Source organism: Cervus elaphus, chromosome 15 (genome assembly GCF_910594005.1).
Source record: "Cervus elaphus chromosome 15, mCerEla1.1, whole genome shotgun sequence".
Lineage (NCBI taxonomy): Eukaryota > Metazoa > Chordata > Mammalia > Artiodactyla > Cervidae > Cervus > Cervus elaphus.
The window spans coordinates 25,033,874-25,059,211 of NC_057829.1; the positions used below are offsets into that span (position 1 = coordinate 25,033,874).

The 25,338-nt window shown below is 39.0% G+C and overlaps 1 protein-coding gene across 1 annotated transcript in view; it reads left to right on the top strand.

Moving 5' to 3' along the window:
* LOC122709069 (kinesin family binding protein) overlaps positions 1-19,566 on the top strand; it is a 61,106-nt gene extending 41,540 nt beyond the window's left edge. Inside the window, exons 3-7 of the mRNA XM_043926143.1 lie at positions 1,086-1,165; positions 1,469-1,652; positions 4,211-4,295; positions 13,771-13,886; positions 18,137-19,566. Of these exons, the coding sequence (XP_043782078.1) occupies positions 1,086-1,165; positions 1,469-1,652; positions 4,211-4,295; positions 13,771-13,886; positions 18,137-19,012 (1,341 nt within the window). The 3' untranslated portion in view covers positions 19,013-19,566. The remainder of the gene's footprint in view (positions 1-1,085; positions 1,166-1,468; positions 1,653-4,210; positions 4,296-13,770; positions 13,887-18,136) is intronic.
* The last annotated feature ends 5,772 nt before the right edge of the window (positions 19,567-25,338 follow it).

Here is a 25,338-nt window from a genome sequence, read left to right on the forward strand (position 1 = left end):
CAAAACACGTAGCAGAATTCTTTGTTCTTAATTGTACCTCCTTTTAATTTAAGAGACTGGTTTGACTCGAAAACTGGTTTGTGTTACAGTATGAAGTGTGATATAGTATGTACATAAAAAATACATTAATTCCTCTCGTCAGTACAGGGCTAAGCATTCAAAACAGCCCTCAAAATTGTTAAGGAGGTTTCTGAAGAATATTTTGTTTGCCTTAGGCCTTACTTCCTGTCTTAGCCATTTTTACTTTTTGTAAGTACTAGGAACAGAAGTTGTGATCCTTTTAGTGTTTGCATCCAGAATATAAGATCACTTTTTTTTTTAATGGAAACCATGGTTGCTATTTGAAGTTTAGTGAATTCAGTTTAAAGCAGACGAGCCTGCCCTTCCGGAAGTAGAATGAGGCAGTGGTTAAGTTCTGCTTTTCTTGGAAGACCTCAGATGAGATTATATGTTTTTTATATGTATTAACTCAGTGAATCCTCATAACTACTTGTTGAGGTAGATGTTTATTATCCTTACTTTATGGATGAGGAAACATAACAAGAGATGGGGTAATTTGCCCAAGGTAATTAAACGATGGAATAACTGACTTTAATTCCCCTGTGTTGAAAGGGGGGTGATCTGTGTGTGCTTTCCTTGTCCCCCTGACAGTATTAGAAAAAATATCGGAAACTTTGATTTTTACTGGTGGTCCGCTTGGAACAATATTGCTTTGAGGACGTATGTACATTTTGTTATACACCATGCTTATGTCAGTTTTCAGAAGAGCTTTTGTTTGTGAGAAGATTAAGACTTAAGATACCTATAGAATTATACATCTCTAAAAATGAAATATTTTTTAAGTGTATTTGAAGTTCTCCCGAGCAGCAATTAAAGTATTGTTAAGTGTGAGCTTGTATGTATTCTCTCTTTAATTTGTTTGACTCTAAGAATATTGTTAAGAAGTTACTTCTTGGATAGTATGTGAAAATGAACTAGTTAAAAATGAAGTAAAAATTAAAATAAAATAAAGTTTGATTTCTCAAATTCCTCCAGAGGAGGTGGTGTTTACAGTAAAAATTTAGTTTCTTTTCCATTGATTGCAGATTGGGAGTCCTCCTCTTGACCCTGCTGAGCATTTTCTTCCTGAAGAAGAGAAACTTCCTGAACAGGAGAGATCAAAAAGGTGAGCAGGTATAGAAATCAGCCCTCACAGGTATTTCCACATAGTGTGTTTGAGGCGATTGCTCAGTGTTTTCTCTTTCAAGGCAAAGGTTATAAAATGTGGGTTCTGATGGGAATTAAAACCTTCATTTGCCACTTTCTGGATGCATTACCCTGTTTATATCTGGGGCCTAGTTTCCTAATCTGTCAGATACAGTAGTCATACGAACTGGAGGTTCAAGATAAAAAGTTCCTTATAAATTTGATAGATTTGAAAGTTCCTTATAAATTATACACTGTTACAGAGATATTTTTTCCTTTATAGATTTGAGAAGGTTTACACTCATAATCTGTATTACCTGGCTCAAGTCTACCAGCATATGGAAATGTTTGAGAAGGCCGCCCATTACTGCCACAGTACCCTAAAACGCCAGCTTGAGCACAACGCCTACCATCCTATGGAGTGGGCTATTAATGCTGCTACCTTGTCGCAATTTTACATCAATAAGGTAAGCTTCTCAGAGCAGTTAGTGTGTGTAAAAATAGAACCGAGAAAAACCTTGAAAATGTCATCTTTTAAAAACAGATAGCTTGTAGTTTATGATGTAAACTAAATAGAAAAATGCAGTCCAGTTTGCCAGTGTACTAAAGTTTGTAGCTTTTTGTTGCAGTAATCCTTTTGAATCTTAAAATAATTTTATCATGTCCTACATGTTGCTTAAGACCAATTCTTTTTTGATACAGGCAGGCTATCTCTGTTTTAGTGAAATGTTACCTTAAATTGCAGATTTTATCTTGTAGATTTAACTTTATCTTTATGCATTGGTAATCTGGCAAGTGTGAGAATTTGTCTGAGGAAGTTGACTGTTAAATGTGGGCTTTGATAGAAGCATGTGATGCTTTCAGTTATTCTTTAGAATTAACTCCTTTGTGAAACTTATTCTATGTTGGGAATGTCTTGCTCAATTCCAGAGTTCTAGGTTGTTATATTTTTTCCTAGAGTATTACACAAGGACAAATTAGAGCTTCTTCGTTGTTTTCAGAATTATTCTGAATTATGTGTATTTTTATTTTTTTATGTATATATATTCTTAATTGACCTAAATTTTTTAGCTCTTACAAGAATTTTTAATGCTAAAACACTTTAAAGCCTCCTTTCCCAGCCAGATTTTATATTAATTCTCAATATCTCAGTAACAGAAATAATTTTCTTTGTATTTTGAATTCACATGCCTCTGAAACTTTGGTAATTCTTTGCTTATCAGAGTTCCTTCTTAGATCTGTGTTTATCTGCTGCTGTATCCTTCCTGGGCCTGTTATCCTTTCTAAGTGTTTTGTTAGTGCTGGTTCTATAAACGCGCCCTGTGTTTAAAGTATTGTCCCACAGAATTTCATTCAGAAAAGCTATTAGCAGGAGAGAAAGGGCTGTGGTGACTACAGCATCGCTTCTAGGACTTTGGTCTAAGATCAAGCGTGTAAGTAACGCTACTGTGTGTATCAGACCATTCAGTTAAATCTAAATCTCATGGATTCATTTCATTGTGATCATCAGAACTTACCTGGTGCTTCTGCTTGTGGCATCTTTTTTTTTTTTATAATAGTTCCCAGAGGCCTCTTGTTTTGTTTAGCAACTTTAAAATTATTCACTGTAATTGTACTAAGATATCCAGATATTAAAGTGTAATTACAAGTTTATAAAGTTGTTAAGCATTGCTTATGTAGAGCATGCAGTAAATTTCACGAGTACCTCCCCACCCTGTGCTTGTATTTTTTCTTTTTTTACCAAAGTGTTTTGTAAGTTTTCTTCCAACTAGCTAAGTTATAATGCAAAGAGAGGTTTGAGCCTTTTTTTTTTTTTTTTTAATACAATTGTCATTTATATCACTGTCATTTCATCTGGTTCCATGAGGTTTTGCTACATACTGAGTCCCTACCTTGCAGGTGCTAAAGTCCCACATTTACCAGCCACGTAGAGGACCCCATGTGCACTCACTGTTAGTTCTGACAGTGGTTACTTTCAGATAACCAGTCTGGACAGTGCTGAAGTGATAATGAATAAGAAGTTATAGGGCAACAATTAAAACTTCTTTATGTTAACTGTAACTTTCTTTTGGTTTTTGAGGTTTAATACCAATATTTTGATCTGTAGAGACTGCTGGTCTAGTACTACACATGGTACCCAGCTGTTCTCAAGATGGCTTCTGAATTTACCGTAATGGGGAGATACATTGAGTGCTGATACTTTAAAGTCATAGTCAACTGTTAAAAACCACCTTGGCAAAATCAGTGTTACTCATATGAAGTAGACATATTTAACAAGGGTGGCTTCCAACTAGAATTTGGACTTTTAACTTGGTACTTCTGCTGAGTATCCCTGTGACATACATGACACATGTGAAGTGAGTAACGAGATCTTCTCCAAGGGTTTGCGAAGCTTGCCATGCCCGCGTCTGAACTGTGAAGTCTTCAACTGTCGGTAAAGCAGTTCCACAGAGTTCGTCTGTGGAAATCTGTTGACTTCAAAACTTGCTGGGGAGCCTCATTATATGTAAAATTGGAAAGGTTTCAGAAGACAGAATCTCTTATCAAAATGTATCCTGTTTGCCTTTGAATGATTGTATTTAAAAGGGATCTCTAAACCTGAGAAAGATGAAATCTTCCAGTCTTTGACAGAATGTAAATGGTCTAAAAGTTGTTCATGCAGAGAACTCGGCTATTTAGACGGAAGCTTAAAGGACGCGGAGGCATGGTAGGACACTAGGATGATAGCCGTTCTTTTCTGCTGATGATTACTGGAGGGGAGCTGATTTTCAATCAGCAGGTATTTTTCCAGGCAGTTTGGATTATTAAGAGTTTGAGGGTATTGTCATTTTAATCTTTAAGATAGTTTTTTAACCAAATAATACTCAGACATATCTTATAGACTTTCTTGTTTAGTTACCATAGAGGGTCTCCTTAGTAGTGTTTTTTACCTGAATTTATAGCTTTTCCCATATTAAGAGACTATGCAAGTATCTATTGCAAATAAGGTTTGTGATAATTGAATTTATTCTTATTTCTGCAACAGCAATGCTTTATGGAAGCCAGACACTGTTTATCCGCTGCTAATGTCATTTTTGGTCAAATTGGAAAGATCCGAACCACAGAAGACAGTAAGTTTATTTGTACATGTTTCATTATATAACTTTTTAAAAAATCTTTTTATTTTGAAATCCTGTTAATTTAGGAAATTCAAGAACAGAACAAAGAATTACCATAGGCCCATCTAAATTCACCAAGTTTTTATATTTGCCTCATTTGCAGATATGTTTAGGCTCCATTACCCTCTAATACTTCAGTGAGTTTTTCCTAGAAATATTTTCTTACATAATCATAGAACAGGAAATGTAACATTGATACAGTTCTTTTATCTATAATTCATATTTCGCAGCTGTCTCCATAATATGTTTTGTAGCAGTTTCTCTATAGTACTAGTTTCTCTAGTACTTTAAAAAATTTTTATTGACATCTAGTTGATTTATAGTGTTGTTAGTTTCTGTTGTACATCAAAGTGAATCAGCTTTACATATACATATATCCACTCTTTAGATTCTTTTTTTTTTTTTCATTTATTTTTATTAGTTGGAGGCTAATTACTTTACAGTATTGTAGTGATTTTTGCCATACATTGACATGAATCAGCCATGGATTTACATGTGTTCCCCATCCCGATCCCCCCTCCCCCCTCCCTCCCCATCCCATCCTTCTGGGTCTTCCCAGTGCACCAGCCCCGAGCACTTGTCTCATGCATCCAACCTGGACTGGCAATCTGTTTCACACTTGATAATATACATGTTTTGATGCTGTTCTCTCAGAACATCCCACCCTCGCCTTCTCCCACAGAGTCCCAAAGTCTGTTCTGTATATGTGTCTCTTTTTCTGTTTTGCATATAGGGTTATCGTTACCATCTTTTTAAATTCCATATATATGCATTAGTATACTGTATTGGTCTTTATCTTTCTGGCTTACTTCACTCTGTATAATGGGCTCCAGTTTCATCCATCTCATTAGAACTGATTCAAATGTATTCTTTTTAATGGCTGAGTAATATTCCATTGTGTATATGTACCACAGCTTCCTTATCCATTCGTCTGCTGATGGGCATCTAGGTTGCTTCCACATCCTGGCTATTGTAAACAGTGCTGTGATGAACATTGGGGTGCACGTGTCTCTTTCAGATCTGGTTTCCTCGGTGTGTATGCCCAGCAGTGGGATTGCTGGGTCATACGGCAGTTCTATTTCCAGTTTTTTAAGGAATCTCCACACTGTTCTGCATAGTGGCTGTACTAGTTTGCATTCCCACCAACCGTGTAAGAGGGTTCCCTTTTCTCCACACCCTCTCCAGCATTGCTTGCTTGTAGACTTTGGATAGCAGCCATCCTGACTGGCGTGTAATGGTACCTCATTGTGGTTTTGATTTGCATTTCTCTGATAATGAGTGATGTTAAGCATCTTTTCATGTGTTTGTTAGCCATCTGTATGTCTTCTTTGGAGAAATGTCTGTTTAGTTCTTTGGCCCATTTTTTGATTGGGTCATTTATTTTTCTGGAATTGAGCTGCAGGAGTTGCTTGTATATTTTTGAGATTAATCCTTTGTCTGTTGCTTCGTTTGCTATTATTTTCTCCCAATCTGAGGGCTGTCTTTACACCTTGCTTATAGTTTCCTTTGTTGTGCAAAAGCTTTTAAGTTTCATTAGGTCCCATTTGTTTATTTTTGCTTTTATTTCCAATATTCTGGGAGGTGGGTCATAGAGGATCCTGCTGTGATTTATGTCAGAGAGTGTTTTGCCTATGTTCTCCTCTAGGAGTTTTATAGTTTCTGGTCTTACATTTAGATCTTTAATCCATTTTGAGTTTATTTTTGTGTATGGTGTTAGAAAGTGTTCTAGTTTAATTCTTTTACAAGTGGTTGACCAGTTTTCCCAGCACCACTTGTTAAAGAGGTTGTCTTTTTTCCATTGTATATTCCTTGCCTCCTTTGTCAAAGATACACTGTTTAGATTCTCTTCCCAGGAGCTACGCTGGTGGCTCAGATGGCAAAGATTCTTTTCCCATATAGGTCATTACAGATTATTGAGAAGAGTTCCCTGTGGTTTACAGTAGGTCCTTATTAGTTATGTTTTATATATAGTAATGTGTATATGTCAGTCCCAACCTCCCAGTTTATCCCTCCCTGCCCTGCTTTCCTTCCTGGTATTCATAAGTTTGTTTTCTACATTTGGGACTTTATTTCTATTTTATGAATAGGTTAATTTGTCCCATTTTTTTAAGGTTTCATATATAAGTGATATCATACGCTATTTGTCTTTCTCTGACTTAACTTCACTCAAATCTTTAGGTCCATCCATGTTGCTGCAAATGGTGTTATTTCATTCCTTTTTTTTTTTTAAATGGCTGAGCAATAATCCATTGTATATATGTACCAGATCTTTGTACATTCTTCTGTTTATGGACATTTAGGTTGCTTCCATTTCCTGGGTATTGAAAATAGTGCTGCAGTGAATATTGGGGTGCATATATCATTTTGAATTACGGTTTTCTTTGGATATATGCCCAGGAGTGGGATTGCAGGATCATAGGGGAGGTCTATTTTCAGTTTTTTAGGGAACCTGCACACTGTTTTCCATAATAATTGTCACATCTCTTTAGTCGTATTTAATCTGGACCAGTTCCCTCAGCTTTTCTTTCATCAGGCATTTTTGAAAAAATATAGACCTCTTATTTCATAGATTTTCCACAAATTGATGTTTGTTTCCTTATACTAAGATTCAGATTATACGTTTTTGGTTGGAATACTATATATGTGATGTGTCCAAATATCTAGTTTAATTATAGTGTTTCACTTAGTTTTATAAATCACAGCACAGTCAGCTTCTGTATTTGAGCCAATCAGAACCAAAACAAGCTATCACTTCACATCTGTTAATTGGCCATTATCAAGAAGACAAGAAATAACAAGTGTTGGTGAAGATGTAGAAAAGGGGACCCATGTGCACTATGGTGGGATTGTAAATTGGGGTAGCCACTATGAAAAACTGTATGGAGGCTCCTCAAGAAATTAAAAATAGAGCTATATATGATCCAGTAATTCTTGGGTGCAGTTGCCCCTTCGTGTCCACAGGAGATTGATTCCAGGAACCCCCACAGATACCAGACACCTCTGGATGCTCCCGTCATAATGCATATAAGCAACACACATCCTCTCTTGTATACATTAAATCATCTCTAAAGTATTTACAAATACTAAATACAGTGTAAATGCATTATAAAGTAATGGACAACATGTGGCAAATTCAAGTTTTGCTTTTGGAACTTTCTGTGTTTAAAAAATTTTATTTTATACTGGAGTGTAGTTAATTAACAGTGTTATGTCTCAGGAAAACAGCAAAGTTCCCTGTGCTGTACAGTAGGTTCTTGTAGGTAACCTATTTTAAATATAGCAGTGTCTTTTTAATGGCTGAGTAATACTCCACGGTGTATGTGTGTATCACACCTTCTTTATTTAACCCGTCAGTGGACATTTAGCTTGTTTCTGTGACTTGGCTACTGTCAGCAGTGCTGCAGTGAACACTGAGGTGCATGTATCCTCCTGAACCATGATTTTCTCCAGATATATGCCCAGGAGTGGGATTGCTAGATCATAGGGTAGTTCTGTTTTTAGTTTCCTAAGGATTTCCCATACTGCTCTCCATAGTGGCTGTACCAAATTACTTTCCTGCCAACAGTGTGGGAGGGTTCCTTTTTCTCTACACCCTCTCCAGCATTTGTTATTAGTAGACTTTTTGATGATGGCCATTCTGACTGGTGTGGGGCTATACCTCATTTCTCTAATAAGTAATGATGTTGAGCATTTTTTCATATGCCTCTTGGCTATCTAAATGTCTTTGGAGAAATGTCTATTCAGGTCTTCTGCCCATTTTTTGATTAGGTTGTTTTGTTATTGAACCATGTGTGAGCTATTTGTAAATTTTGGAGATTAATCCGTTGTCCATCATATCATTGACAAATATTTTCTCCCATTCTTTGGCTTGTCTTTTCAATGGAGCATTACTCAGCGATTAAATAGAATGAAATAATGCTGTTTGTAGCAACATGGGTGGACCTGAAGATTATCATACTAAGTGAAATAAGACAGAAAAAAACAAATATCATGTGATATCACTTATAAGTGGAATCTGAAAAAGTAAAGAAGTTCATTTGTATCATCAAGCGAGAAACAGACTCCCCAACTTTTAGAATAAATTTATGGTTACCAGGGGGGAAAATTGGGAGAAGGGTTAGATTGGGAATTAGGGATTGTCATGTACACACTGCTGTATTTAAAATAGGTTACCTGAAAGGACCTACTGTATAGCACAGGGAACTCTGCTCAGTATGCTGTAATAACCTAAATGGAAAAAGAATTTGAAAAATGATACATGTGTAACTGAATTACTCTGCTGTATGCTAACATAACATTGTTAATTATCATATTAAAAAACAAAGCAGTAATATGCCCAATAGGACCTCTGAGCACATTTTAGTAAGGTATCAGTCCAGTAACTTTTGGTTCCAGACCTTAAGGAAGTCAGTTACTCAGATCCATAAGCTATAATCCATAAGCTATGATTATGGATCATAGGAAAGATCAAGGGCTTCATATCTTTGAATTTGCCTACTTGCTACAATCTACTTATAACCCCAAGATTACTACTTGAGGCACGTCTGTGGTCATTTGCAGAGAGCCAGAGGGTGTGAGACACTTGAGGTGCACATTACCAGCTGCCGAAGTTGAACAAGGCAACGCTCTGCCTTCTCATTTCAAGCCCTCACGCTATAAGCAAGTATCCTTTTTGTGGTCTATTTCGTTCCACATTTTTCAGATTGTTCTGCATTTTGTTGTTTAAAATGGCCCCCATGTGTAGTGCTGAGGTGGTGTCTAGTGTTCGTAAGCACGTGAAGGCTGTGGTGCACCTTCTGGAGAAGATACGGTGTAAAATCAGCTTCATTCAGGCACAGGCGACAGTGCCGTTGGCTGTGTGTTCATTGTTAATGAGTCAGGTTACACATGAAATAAGGTGTCTTTAACAGAAATGTGTGTAACATAAGATTATATATTGATCAGTTGATGAAAATATTGTGTCCAGAAGCTCATTAGAACCTAACTCTGTGTTTCCCCTAGGCGTGATGTTTTAGCATTCCCTAATTTATTATTCACGGTGACTTTATAGAACATAACTACCATAAATGATGAGAATCAGCTGTATATTGTTTCCTTAGAATCCAGGTAGAAAAGTTTTACTGTTGGGATTAAAAATTACCTTTTCTGTAGAACCAAACATTCATATGAAGGAGATGATCCAGCTGATCAGTGACTTACATCACTGCTGGGAGATGAGCAACTTGCTTCTCTCCATGTAGAGCCACTGACCTGATCTCTGCTCTCTGGAATTGGCTGGGCAGCTTTGCAACCTTGGGAAGGCTCAGGACAGATAAAAATCAAACCTCCAGGTTTGGGAACAAGTTTTCCCAAACTTGTTCTGAACAACAGGCTGAACATCATGATAATGGGCGTTGGTTTCTAACAAGATACTTAAAATACCTAAAGTATGTGTTGTTACTAGGGGAGAAAATGGTTTTTTGGAAAGTGAAAAGTAAATCTTAGCTATTACAATGGTATGCAGAAAGATAGAGACAAAGAAAAGAAAAGAGAAAAAGAAGAAATCTTGCCATTTTTGACAACATGAATGGACCTTAGGGCATCATACTACGTGAAATCAGAAAACAGCACACCCTGTATGATTTCACTTATATGTGGAATCCAAGAAAACAAAACCCAAAAATCTCCTAGGTACAGAGAACACATTAGTGGTTGCCAGAGGTGGGTGTGGATGAATGTGTGAAGGGGGTCATAAAATTAATAAGTCATGGGGATGTAAGGGACAGCATGGTGTGTGTTATAATATATTGATTGCATATTTGAAATGTGCTAACAGAGTAGATCTTAAAAGTTCTCATCCTAAGAAAAAACATTTAACTATGTGTAGTGACAGATTCTAGCTAGACTTACTGTTGTGATCATTTTACAGTATTTAAAAATGTCAAGTCATTATGTTGTACACCTGGAACTAATATAATGTTATATGTCAGTTATCTCAGTTTAAAAACTGTGTTAGTCATCTAACAAGTTTTATAGTAAAGTAACAATGTATCATTAAGGATCAGAAGAATACAGAGGCTGAGTTAGAGGATTGTACATTATGAAATTAAATTTTTTCTCTCTTATTACATTCAATCATCGATTGGTTGAAGTCTAAAAGGCATTTCTCAAAAAAAAAAAAAAAAAAAAAAAAAGAAATAGTTAATGAGAACTAAACCTCCAGTGAGATGTTTTGTTTTTACTCTTCTAAGTAGAAAGCTAAAACATTGGCGATGTTCGATGTTTTTAAAATAACTTGATTGAGCAGCTTTATATGTTGTTAGAGTGTTGAAAATAATTTGGCAGTGTGTATCAAGAGCATTTTAAATGGTGTAAACTCTGGCCTAGTAAGTTTCACATCTAGGAATCTAAAGGAAATAATTGAAAATCCAGACAAATCTGTGCACACAGATCTTCCTGTTTAGAGTTGTTTGTAGTAGAGGAATTAGAAACAGTGGCCAGTATTAGAAGAATGACTAAAGTATAGAAATATACATTGTACATGATGCTATACTTAAAAATGACATTAAAGAGTTGATGATAATAAGTATGTTGTGTTAGTTGCTCAGTTATGTCCGACTCTTTGTGATCGCATAGACTGTAACCCACCAGGCTCTTCTGTCCATGGAATTCTCCAGGCAAGATTCCTGGAATGGGTTGCCATTTCCTGCTCCAGGGTATCTTCCCGATCCAGGGATCGAACCTGGATCTCCCGCTTTGGGAGCAGATTCTTTACCATCTGAGCCATCAGGGAAGACCTCATTTTATTACATTTCACTGAATGAAAAAAAAGAAAATGTTTTGTGGCAACTCTGGAGCAATTGATCAATACTGTTCTTTTAACAGCATTTGCTCAATTCATGTCTCTGTCACATTTTGGTAATGCCTATATTTCACACTTTTTCATTGTTATTTGTTATGATGGTCTGTGATCAATGATATTTTACTGTTGAAATTGTTTTGGGGTGCCACTAACTGTGTCCATATAAGATGGTAAAGTTAATTGGTAAATGTGTTCTGATTGCTCCACTGACTGGCCATTGTCTTGTGTCTCCCTCCCTCTCCTTGGACGGCTCTATTTCCTGAAGACACAGCATTATTAAAATTAGATCAGTTACAGATCTAATTTTAATAATGCTGTGTCTTGAAGTGAAAGGAAGAGTTGCATATCTCACACTTTAAGCTAAAAGCTAGAAATGATTAAGCTTAGTGAGGAACACGTCAAAATGGGCCAGAAGAACTCTTGTGCAAGTTAACCAAGTTATGAACGCAAAGAAAAAGTTGCTGAAGGATGTTAAAAGTGCTACTCCAGTGAACACACGAATGATAAGAAAGCAAAACAGCCTTCCTGCTGATAATGGGGAAAGTTTTAGTGGTCTGGATAGAAGGTAAAACCAGCCACAACATTCCCTTAAGCCAAAGGCTAATCCAGAGCAAGGCCCTAATTTTCTTCAATTCTTTGGAGGCTGAGAGAGGTGAGGAAGCTACAGAAGAAAAGTTTGCAGTTGAGATTTAAGGAAGGAAGCCGTCTCCATAACATAAAAGGGTAAGGTAAAGTTGCGAGTTACCCAGAAGATCTTGCTAAGATCATTAATGAAGGTGGCTACACTATACAGACTTTCAGTGTGGCTGAAACAGCCTTCTGTTGGAAGAAGAGGCCATCTAGGACTTTTCATAGCTGGAGAGAAGTCAGTGCCTGGCTTTAAAGGACAAGCTGCTGACTCTCTTGTTTGGGGCTAGTGCAGCTGGTGATTTTAACATTCTGAAAATCCTAGGGTCCTTAAAAATTATGCTGATTATGTTTTATGCTAGTTATGCTACCTGTGCTCTGTAAATGGAACAACAAAACCTGGATGACAACACATGGTTTACTAAAAATTTAAGCTCATCGTTGAGACCTACTGTTCAAAAAAAAGAAATTCCTTTCAAAGTATTATTGCTCACTGACAGTCTACCTGGGTCATCCAAGAGCTCTTATGGAGATGTACTTACGATTAATGTTTGCTAACACAACATTCATTCTGTAACCCATAGATCAAGGAGTCATTTCGACTTTCAAGTCTTACTATTTGAAGAAAAAAATCATGAGGCTATCACTGTCGTAGATGTGACTCCTCTGATATATCTGGGCAAAGTAAATTGAAAATCTGCTGGAAAGGATTCACCATTCTAGATGTGATTAAGAAGATTTGTAATTCATGGGAAGAGGTCAAAATATCAACATTGACAGCAGTTTGGAAGAAGTTGACCAGACCCTCAGGGATGATTTTGAGGGTTGCAAGACTTCAGTGGAGGAAGTAACTGCAGATACAGTAGAAATAGCATGAGAACTAAAATTAAAAGTTGAACCTAGGGGACTTCCCTGGTGGTCCAGTGGCTAATATTCTATGCTCTCAATGCAGGGGACCAACATTTGATCGCTTGTCAGGTAATTAGATTCTACATGCCACAACTAAAGCTCTCATGTGTCACAACTAAGACCCAGTGCAGCTGAATAAATAGGTAAATAAATATTTTAAAAATGTTGAACCTGAAGGTTTGTCTGAGTTGCTGTAATCTCATGCTAAATTTTGAGAGCTGAGGACTTGATTCTTAGGGATGAGCAAAGAAAGTGGTTTCTTGAGATGGTATCTACTTCAGGTGAAGATACTGTGAAAATTGTTGGAATGACAACAGAGGAGTTAGAATATTACATAAACTTGATAAAGTAGTGCAAGGATTTGAGAGGATTGACTAATTTTTGAGAGAAGTTCTACTGTGGGTAAAATGCTATCAAACAGCATTGCATGCTACAGAAGACATTGTTCCTGAAAGAAAGAGTCCATCAGTGCAGCAAACTTCTCTCTTATTTTAAGGAAGTGCCATAGCCTCCCTACCCCAGCCTTCAGTAACCAGTGCCCTGATCAGTCAGCAGCCATCAGCGATGAGGCAAGACCCTCTTAACTAGCAAAAAAGATTATGACTCTCTGAAGCCTTAAATGATGTTTAGCTTTTTTTTTTTTAGCAATAAAGTATTTTTTAATGAAAATGTGTACATTTTTAAGACAATGCTATTGCACACTTAATAGACTACACTGTAGCGCAAACCTAACTTTTATAAGTCACAGAAAACCAAAAATTCACAAGACTCATTTTATTGCAGTGATCTGGAACCAATCCTGCAATATATGAGGTGCTTGTACGCAAAATTTAAGATATGTGGTGACCTTAGTTTTTACCTGTAGGTAATACTAAAGAAAAAAACTAGAAAGAAGCTCTGGGTGGTAGGAATTTTGGGTGTGTTTCTTCCCACTGCTTCAGTTAGGACTTGTTATTTTTATAATCAAGAGTGATATAAAGAAGAATGGCGTACATAATGAAAATTACAGTTGTGACCATTGGCTTACACAAGTCACGTTGTACCTTTTAGCTACGGAAGCTGAAGGAGATGTGCCAGAGCTTTATCACCAAAGAAAAGGGGAAATAGCAAGATGCTGGATCAAGTACTGTTTGACTCTCATGCAGAATGCCCAACTTTCCATGCAGGTAATACAGTCAAAAGTGATCTTTTCTGTCTTAAACAGCAGGATGTAACTAAAAGCTTAAAATGGGAAGTATGCTCATTGGACTCACTGCATGTGTATTACTCATGGCATGCAGAAGGCTTATTTCTTGCTTTCCCTGTCTCAGCCTGTTCAAATCTTACTCATCCATTAAGGCTGTCTCAAACAGCACCTCTTCCTTCAAGACTTGCCACTGGATAGAGCATAAGCCCCACCAGAGGGGAGTCTTCATCATATTCATACTATGTACCTACCGATCTCTAGACATAACAGGTGTTCAAAAACTATTGAATGTGTATACGATTCTTAAACCCTACAAATCTCTTCTCCCTCCTTTAAGAACCCTTCCTAAGTCACTTGACTTATTCATATTCTTATCTTATTCCTTTACCTCTTCTCAGACTGTGAGCAACCTGATGGCAGGAAATCTTACTAATCTTCATATACTTTAGACAGTAAATATACATATTGATAAAAATATAAGTATAAATGTATCTGGAAACAGCCCTGCTAGTTTGTGGCTGTGTCTCCATGGCAGTTAACTTCTCTGTGTCTCAGTTTCCTCACAAGTAAGATGGAGATAATAATAGTGAGTTAAAAAAGGTCTCCGAAAAGTGTCCAAGAGGTAACTAAGTCCTCAATCAATGTTAACTATCATTGTTGATACCGTTATTACTAATCCATACTTAATGGATTCTAGTTCCTAATCAGAGCCCTGGTGGCTCAGACGGTAAAGAATCTGCTTGCAATGCAGGAGACCCAGGTTCGATCCCTGGGTCAGGAAGATTCCCCTGGAGAAGGGAATGGCAACCCATTCCAGTATTCTTGTCTAGAGAATTCCATGGACAGAGAAGCCTGGAGGGCTACAGTCCCTGGGGTCACAAAGAGTCAGACACGGCTGAGACACTAACACTTCAGAGGAAAATAAATTATTTGGATGCATATTCTAAAGTACATCGGAGACTTTCCTGGAGGAGTTGTTATGCCTCTTTTCTGTTTACATGCATTAAAGTATAACCATTTTTACTAGTAAATATAGAACCTTTTGAAACTACTATACAAAATAAAAGCAAACAAACCACAAAACCCCAGAAACAGGAGTGTTTCAAAGGTGAGAGCACTTTGGAGGTAGAGGGTAAAGATGAGGCATATTTGGAAAAAGAAGGAAGTGGGGAGAAGAACTAGGGAGTTTTATGTCTAGAGAAATTGCAGCCCAGAAAATCTGTCAGCGTTCTTCCTCTCAGAAAGCAGTCTAAAAAGTGTGTAAATAAATACACCGCCAGCAAGCATGGTCAGTAAACAAGATTTAGAGACTTAGGCCTGCATTTGAAGTAATTGTGTCAAGCAAAGCACCCTGTGGTTTACTCTTACCATTCCTTTAGTCCATGCTTTCCAGACTGGGCACTGGAATTTACCACCTGCTTGTTTTAAACTCAAATAGTGACCACGCTACTAAATTACTTAGATTTCCTTTAATCTGGCTTTGTTACCTTAGCTTCATCCTTTGATCATCTGCTTACCTGAAAAGCCTTCTTTAATTCAAGTTTAATAACATCTACAATTTAAGTATTTATTTCTGACAGGTTTATAGTAGTTATTGTACTATGATGAACAAAAACAGACCTGGTTTTTATGTCATACGAAAGTGCAACTTTAGTTAAGTTCCACAAAGGAGAGACACAAGATATAAGAAGTCACGATGGGAGGAAGTAACATCTGAAGGAAGCTCTGGGAATGCATAGGAATTTCTAGACTGGAGAAGAAGCACAGCATTCCAAGGAGCTGAAGCGGCTGTTGAAAAGTTCTGTGGTGTGGGGAGCACAGTGGTGGAAATGATGGAGCAAGGCCTGTGAGGCTGGAGCAGAGAGAGCGTGTGTGATAGAAGACCGACTTAGAAAGGGGCTGGAACATTCTGGGTCTTCCATGACTGGAAGCCTTGGTTGGGAGCGGGAGGGTTTGGACTGATCACTTAGGTGGCAGAATGGAGGATTGAGGGAAAGCAGGCGTGGACGAGGAGGATTGCTTAGATCACTGGAACGGTGGGGGTGAGATGTGAAGGGAGCTTGGGCTAGGACAGTGGAGGAAGAGATGGTGGAAAAGAGTGGGTGCAAGAGGTTATTTAGGGGGCAAGACAGAAAGGATTTGATGATAGATAAGAAGTGTGGGCTAAGAGAGGAGAGAGACATCAAGGATGATTCTCCTGCATCAGCTGGCTGTCCAGCTCGAGGGAGTGACCTTCACTAAAATAAGAGAATAGGAACCTGTTTGCAGAAGAGGGAGAGTTCCATTGTGGACATATTGAGGATGAGGGGTCTTAGTTTTCTGAGAGGAGGAGGAGGTGTGTACGGGGCTTTAGTTATGGGTCTGGAGCCTAATAAGAGCCTGGTGTATCTGAAGATTTGTGGGTCCTCCTCCTGAGGATGGCAGTTGCAACCGTGGGCACAGATGGAGACACCCGTGTAGAGCCGTGCTGTGCAGTAGAAGTAGGGAACCAGCTACATTCGTCACTTTCAGTTGTCTAGCGGCTACACTGACTGAGTGCTAAGTCGCTTTAGTCGTGTCCAACTCTTTGTTACCCCATGAACTATAGCCTGCCAGGCTCCTCTGTCCTTGGGATTTTCCAGGCAAGAACACTGGAGTAGGTTGCCATGCCCTGCTCCAGGGGATCTTCCCGACCCAGGGAGTGAACCCGTCCCTCTTATGTCTCCTGCATTGGCAAGTGAGGTCTTTACCACTAGCACTATCTGGGAAGTGGCTACATTAGACAAAGAAGAAAGCAAGTGAAATGAATTTTAACTTGTATTTCTTCCACCTAGAATATATAAAGAAATACTCATTTCCATTTGTCATTAATACTAAAAAGTTGTTGCACTGTTTTATAATCTGTACTAAATCTTGGAAATTGGGTGTATATTATTTTACCCCGATCACATCTCAGTTTGGACAATTCAAATGCTCCGTCGTCATCCGAGCATAGCATGTGACTCTGTTCTGAACAATGCAGATCTAGAGAGAGGACCTCAGATGAAGAGAAGAACTGGCCTTGGGGCTGACCACTGGTTATCTGATGTTTAATTTTATCATACAGGAAGAAGAGAATGAACTGACTATTTTTCAGCCATCTTAGTTCCTTCCTCTTTTTTTTTGCCCCAGGAGGTAGGGGAGATAACTTTAACTATGATGGTAGATTTAACACTGTCTTTATTTTAGTATCTTTGAGAGACCTAGAGCATTTCTCTGTAGTATATTTTATTAAATAACTTAGCATAAACATCATGCTGTTAATCTTAATGGAATTTCTTTGCAATATTTTTAAGGCTGATTTCAGCCTTACTCTAATGTTAAAATATCAATACTAACAATGTATTACATGTATATAATATTTCATAGCTCTTACAGTTTTCATATGCATTTATGTTATCTGAAGGAGTAACTATAAATGAGTTAGTTCCCCCAAGAGGAAAGTAATAAACAGTTTAGTTGTGTTATTTACTTTTTTCCTAGTTTCTTTCATTTTTAATTACTTGGAATATAACTAGAAAGAAGTCAGGATTTCCTGGTGGTCTAGACTTCACACTCCCAATGCAGGAGCCCTTGGCTCTATCCCTGGGTCAGGGAACTAGATCCCGAATGCCTGCAAGTAAGAATTTGCTTGCCACAAACTAAAAAATCCCACATTCCACAGTTAAGGAGCTGGATCAGTCAAATTAAAAAAAAAAGTAGATAAATATTAAAAAAAAACTAAGAGCTTTAAAAAGATGTGGGTTTCCCTGGTGGCTCAGATGATAAAGAATCTGCCTGCAATGTGGGAGATCTTGGTTCGATCCCTGGGTTGAGAACATCTCCTGGAGAAGGGAATGGCAACCCACTCTAGTAATCTTGCCTGGGAAATTCCATGAACAGAGGAGCCTAGCGGGCTACAGTCGGTACAGTCACAAAGAGTTGGACACAACTGAGCGACTAAAGGATGTGATTGTAATACCTCCCTCCCCCAGGCTGGGAGGTAAGAGGGTTTTCTTGTCTTGTGTGTTAGTTGCTCAGTTGTGTCCGACTCTTTGCAGCCCCGTGGACTGTCGCCTGCCAGGCTCCTCTGCCCATGGATTTCTCCAGGCAAGAATACTGGAGTGGGTAGCCATTCCCTTCTCCAGGGGATCTTAAATTTGCTTTAGTACTGACAGCAGGAGACAAGTCAGTGCCTGTCTTCCTTAACCATAATTTATTTTTTTCTTTCAGGACAACATAGGAGAGCTTGATCTTGATAAACAATCTGAACTTAGAGCTTTAAGAAAAAAAGAACTAGATGAGGAAGAAAGAGTTAGGAAAAAAGCTGTGCAGTTTGGAACCGGTGAACTGTGTGATGCCATCTCTGCAGTGGAAGAGAAAGTGAGCTATCTGAGACCTTTAGATTTTGAAGAAGCCAGAGAGCTTTTTTTAACAGGCCAGCACTATGTCTTTGAGGCAAAAGAGTTCTTTCAGATTGATGGTTATGTCACTGACCATATTGAAGTTGTCCAAGACCACAGTGCTCTGTTTAAAGTGCTTGCATTCTTTGAAACTGACATGGAAAGACGGTGCAAGATGCATAAACGCAGAATAGCTATGCTAGAGCCCCTGATGGTGGACCTCAATCCACAGTATTACCTGTTGGTCAACAGACAGATTCAGTTTGAAATTGCACATGCTTACTATGATATGATGGATCTGAAGGTTGCCATAGCTGACAAGCTGAGGGATCCTGATTCACACATTGTGAAAAAAATCAATAATCTGAATAAGTCAGCACTGAAGTACTATCAGCTCTTCCTAGACTCTCTAAGAGACCCAAATAAAGTCTTTCCTGAGCATATAGGGGAAGATGTTCTTCGCCCTGCCATGTTAGCTAAGTTTCGAGTTGCCCGCCTCTATGGCAAAATCATCACTGCAGATCCCAAGAAAGAGCTAGAAAATTTGGCAACATCATTGGAACATTACAAATTTATTGTTGATTACTGTGAGAAGCACCCTGAAGCTGCCCAGGAAATAGAAGTTGAGCTAGAGCTTAGCAAAGAGATGGTAAGTCTTCTTCCAACAAAAATGGAGCGATTCAGAACCAAGATGGCCCTGACTTAATGATCCTTGTTTCTAATGACAAGATGTGCAATATTGAGATTTTTTTCCTCCTTAAACAGACCCAGTTCCATTGTGATGTTTCACTTAATAGCCAGGTGAGTGCTGTTTGAGCTTGAGATACAGTCAGACCAATTGAGTCTTTGCTAGGACCTTAATCAGCATAATTAATAATTTATACCTAATTATGTAAATACATTGCCTTGTTAAAGTGACATGTGATTGGTATTTTAGATTGCTCATTTCCTATTTAAATATATGCCTTTCCTGCCTCATTTTCTAAAAGTAGGTTTTTTGTTGGCTAATATTTACTTGATGGATTTGTTAAGGGAAAAAAATGCTGGTTAATATACCTGGGGGGCAAGCTGTTACTGTATTAAAATTGAAAAAGTAACTTCTTGTAGTTATTCTTCCCAAAATATTTACTTTCCTAAAAAAAATAGTTTCCTTTCTGAGATATTAAAAAACTGAGTTATGTTGTAAAATATTGTAGTATGTTTCATTATAGAGAAAAAAAGGCCTTGTTGGAAATATAATAAATTGACTTGTTTCACTAACAAAAGCTTCCATTTATTCTTTTGTCTTCTTGTTTGGTTTATTTTTTTTCATTTATTTTTAAAATTTATTTATTTATTTATTTCACTTTACAATATTGTATCGGTTTTGCCATACATTCACGTGAATCCTCCATGGGTGTACATGTGTTCCCTGCCCTGAACCCCCCTCCCACCTCCCTCCCCATTAAGAATTGGTTTATTTTTGATACGTCAAAAGTATTACCTTATTTGAAGCCAGAGAAGAATATTTCTTTGGTAATGTTGTACAGAGAGAACACATAAAATCTTACTGAGTATCCTTACTGAAATACTACCATGTACCAGAAAAGTTCTACTGGATTCAGTTTCTCAGAGGATCCTAGTATACTGCTGCTGCTGCTAAGTCGCTTCAGTCGTGTCCGACTCTGTGCAAACCCATAGACGGCAGCCCACGAGGCTCCCCCGTCCCTGGGATTCTCCAGACAACAACACTGGAGTGGGTTGCCATTGCCTTCTCCAATGCATGAAAGTGAAAATCGAAAGTGAAGTCGCTCAGTCGTGTCTGACTCTTAGCAACCCCATGGACTGCAGCCTACCAGGCTCCTCCGTCCGTGGGATTCTCCAGGCAAGAGTACTGGAGTGGGGTGCCATTGCCTTCTCCACCTAGTATACTGGTGAACCTTAAAGCATTGTTGAAAAAAGATCTGTACATAATAACATTGTTAATATGTTATTTTAAGTAGATGCAGAATTGAAATGGAGCTCCTCTTCAGATAGTGCAAATATCAAGATCAGTTGTAAAATTTGATACAGAGAATAGCACTGTATGTTAACCTAGTCCTAAGCTTTCTGAAGCCAAGCCTAAGATTCTGTAATGTTTATTTATGTGTGATAAATACCTTGCTTTTCCTTTGAGGTCAGTTTGCCAGAGGGAGGCGGGGGTGTGGATCTTTGAATGTAACAGCATTGTGTGATTCACTGAATATTTAATGCTTATTAAATATCTACTGTGGGTCAGGCACTGTTCTTGCTTTTCTGAGCTTAGAGGATACAATAATGAAGAAGATCAACAAGGTCCTATTCTCATGGAGCAAGTAAATAGAGAAGCAAGAAGATTTCAGGTCATGAATGCTGTTAAGAAAGAAACCAGAGGGACTTCCTAGTGGCCCAGTGGGTAAGACTCCCTGCTTCCACTGCAGAGGGCCCAGGTTTGATCCCTTGGTCAGGGAACTAGATCCCACATTCTGTAACCAGAGATCCTGTATGCTGCAACTGAAAGAGCATGCATGCCACAGCTAAGACCAGTGCAGCCACATAAAATAAGTATTTTTTTAAAAAGGAACCAGAATGCTAGATTGACATTAAATGGGAAGTGGAGCTAGTTTAGTGAAAGTGACCTGAAAGGCTGCTGAAAAGGTGGGCAGTGACACTGAGATAAGACTTTAATGGGCTAAAAGGGCAAAATCACTGCAGATGGTGACTGCAGTCATGAAATGAAAAGATGCTTGTTCCTTGGACGAAAACCTATGACAAACCAGGAAGCATATTAAAAAGCAGAGACATTACTTTGCCAACAAAGGTCCATCTAGTCAAAGCTGAAGTTTTTCTAGTAGTCACATATGGATGTGAGAGTTGGACCATAAAGAAAGCTGAGTGCCAAAGAATTGATGCTTTTGAACTGTGGTGTTGGAGAAGACTCTTCTTGAGAGTCCCTCGGACTGCAAGGAGATCAAACCAGTCCATCCTGAAGGAAATCAGTCCTGAATATTCATTGGAAGGACTGATGCTGAAGCTCCAATACTTTGCCACCTGATGTGAAGAACTGACTCATTGGAAAAGACCCTGATGCTGGGAAAGATTGAAGGCTCCTAGGAGGAGAAGGGGACAACAGAGGATGAGATGGTTGGATGGCATCACCTGACTCAATGGACATGAGTTTGAGCAAGCTCAGTTGGTGATGGACTGGGAAGCCTGGTGTGCTGCAGTCCATGGAGTTGCAAAGAGTTGGACACGACTGAGCGACTGAACTGAACTGAAAAGAGCAGCAAAATCAATATTCTTTGGGTGAGTGTTCCAGAGAATGTGAGGCCCTCACACTCAGGAAGGAGTTTTGCATTTGAGAAGACAGGAAGGCCTGTGTGACTGCAGCCGAGGAGGTGGGGGCCAGATGGGGTGGGGCAGGTGTGGGAGAGGACTTTGTAGATGAGGGTAAGGAGTTAGGATTTTATTCTAGGCTTGGTGGGAATGTTTGTGGATTTTTTTTTTTAAAGGGAGAACATGATCTGATTGGCATATTAAAGAAAAACTGATCTGGGTCCTGGGGGGAGAATAGATTGTAGGGAGAAGGGGGATGCGCCAAAAGAGAAGCAGGGAGACAAGCCACATTCCATTAGGATTAATCCAAGTGTTTGGACTAGGGTGATCCAGTAGGGATGGAGAGAAGTGGCTAAATTCAGAATGTGCTTTGGAAGTAGACCCACAGGACGTGCTAGAGGATTATGTGGAACGCCTGAGGGGGAAAGGAGTCAAGAACCATATTAGGTTGAAGTGTGCAGGAGGAGCACATGTCTCTGAGGGAGATGTGGGGTTAGAATAAAGAGCTCTGTTTAGGTCATAGTGAGTTTAGGATATTAAGATACCTGAGATGGAATGATTGCTAGTGGCCTTCTTTAATCAGACTTGAAGGGATCAAGAGGAGGCAAAGAGGGGAGGGAGGCTGACTGGGGATGTGAGATGGCTCTGCATCTCAGGTCTGCTCATTTCTTCAACTGTCTTGAGAACTGACTCTAGAACAAGTCCCCCTGTTATAAGCCTTTCTTGATATGGCCGTTTTGTTCTCAACATTATTCAGTCTCATGACTTCCTTTTATAGCCATTCAGGTGTTTCCTTAACTTACTGAGCTCCTTCTGTGGGCTAGTTGTGCCAGACTCTAGAACATGACCTGTAAGGCACAGCCTCTTAAACCCTGATAGCTTTTCTTCCTCTCGACTGTTAATTCAACTTAGGTTCAAAAGGTAAGCGTCAGCTGTAACAGGCACTGGTCTTAAAACCAGTCTTTATCCTAGTAACCATCAACATCCTTTGCTATTTACTACTTGCTATCTAGTGTCTTTTCATATTTTAAGACTTTGTCTTTAGTTATCAGCAGAAAATCTGGCTGCTTCATGGCCTGCTCTGTTCAGAGCCTGTTCCACTGACTGCTTTCCTGAGCACAGGGCCCCAGAGACAGCTGTTCTCTGAGACTTTGTTGTTTCCCTGGATTAGTACTTCTCAAACTTTTTGGTCTCAAGGCTCCTTTGCACTGAAAATGGAAGATGCCAGAGAGCTTTTGTTTTATGTAGGTTATAAGGTTATATCTTTCTGTGTTTACCCTATTTGAAATCTAATTTTGGGAAACTTTAATAATTTAATGTTAATAAACCCATTGGATTTTTTTTTTTTTTTTTGGCTGCATCCTGTGGCATGTGGGATCTTAGTTCACTGACCAGGGATCAGACCCACAGCTTGTGCAGTGGGATTGCAGAGTATTAACCACTGGGCCACCAGGGAAGTCCCTGGATATAAACAATTTTATGAAAAAGCGAAAAACTTTACATTTGCTTTGAGAAAAAGTGGCATACTTTACATTTTTGAAACATATTTTAATGTCTGACTGAATAAGAAACAGGTTGATTCTCATAACTGATGTGAGGTAACATGTCACGTAGCCTTTGGAAAACTCCACTGTACATTTGTGATGGTGTGAGTGAACAAAGTAATGTCATATTATTATGAAAATAGTTTCATGGGACATCATACTCCAGTCTGAGGTTCCCTGGGCCCTACTTTATCTCCAAAATAAATAACTCATAAAACTCAACAACAACAAAAAACAACTCAATAAAAAAAATGGTCTGAAGACCGAAAGACATTTCTCAAAGAAGAGACACAGTCAGCCACAGGCACATGAAAAGATGCTCAGCATCACTAATTATTAGAGAAATGTGAGTCAAAACTACAATAAGGTACCTCTTCACAGCAGTCAGAATGGCCGTCATTGGCCATTTGTTACAAATAACAAATGCTGTAGGAGGGTATGGGGAAAGAGACCCCTCCTACACTGTTGGTGAGAGTGAACAGAAGTTGTCACTATCAGAAACAAACACTCAGAAAAGTAAAAATAGAATTACCATATAATCCAAGAATCCCACTCCTAGGCATACATCTGTAGAAGCTAGAATACAAAACGATACTTGCATCCCTATGTTCATAGTAGCACTGTTCACAACAGTCAGAACATGTCCATCAACAGATGAGTGGATGGAGAAGGTGTGGTAGACACATGCGATGGAATACTACTCGGCCGTAAAAAATGAAACAATGCCATTTGCAACACCATGAATGCAACTAGATCCTATCATACTAAACAAGTCAGAAAAAAGACATACTAGATGATGTCACTTGTATGTAGAATCTAAAATATGGCACACATGAGCCTATCTATAAAACAGAAATAGACTCACAAATAGAACAGACTTGTGGTTGCCTTTGGGGGAGAGAGAGGGAGGGACTGGTAGTTTGGGGTGAGTAGGTGCAAACTATTACATTGAGACTGGATACACAACAAGGTCCTACCTTATAGCACAGGGAAGTAAGTATATCCAATCTCCCGGGATAAACCATAATGGGAAAAAATATGAAAATGTATATATGTGTATAATTGAGTCACTTTACAGCAGAAATTAACGTAACATTGTAAATCAACTATACTTCAATTAAAAAAGAACAGCTTCCCTAGCCTGTTCTGTGTTGGACAAGGTGCAGAATGGATGTTGAGACTTAGTTTAATGTGGCTGCAGTTGCATGTCTAATCTTCCCATGAAAAGAAAAAAAATTAATCTTTTCTATTGTTTATTCCACATCGGTTTTGGTTGAATGTAGAGTCATGGCAATGTTATGTCTTTATTATCTTGTCACGAATGTATTGGGTGTCTTGGCAATGCTGGGCTCTTTCATCCTGTTTTGTCTGCTTCAACTCTGTCAAAGCTGTTCCACTGTTATTTTCATCCGTTAGTGTGGAGTTGCTGAAGGGTACTAGTGGTTTCCCCTTACGAAGCTGGTTCTTGGTTCTGGGATTGTTTTGCAAAATCTTCCATGAAATACATATGCCCAGAACCCTTAGATGTGTTGGCAGCAAGACAGAACTTGGGCCAGAGGCAGTGACCTATCAGAGGCACACAGCCTTGTGTTCTTCCTCTCACCCCTGAGACTAATTACTGGGGCAAAGACTGTACACCGAGGTAATAAAAAGTGGGCTTTTTTTCAGGGAGCAAGCAAGGGAACCTGTTGTTTGTCCTTAGTCCCCTCTGCTTCAGCAAAGGCCCCAATAAAGCCTTTCCTGAACTTTTAGTCTGACCTCTGATCAATTTCTATTGACGAAGGAGACCAACAACCCTGGTTGGTAGTGATCTGTGGCCCCCAAAGTGGGGCTCGACCCCTCCTGAGGAAAGGGTCTGGGCGCCTCTGGGACACCTAACAGCTTTCACGTGGGTGACAGGAGTCTGAACCACTTGCTTCAGAGTCACCCTAGTTTGTTAACTCCCCCCCTGGCCCCTGGGGTCTCAGTCCCCTCACTCAGGCAATGCTTTCCCTTCACCTTTATGCCTTTTCCTCCATCACCATTTCCCCTTTGCCTCTCCTGAAATCTCTCTCCTTTGCTCTCTGTCCTCTCCTTTTGAAAGGGTAGACGGAGCAGCTACAGCATCACTCCTCTCGGCTTGTGAGACCTGCTCCCTCTGGCTGGCGCAGGCTCA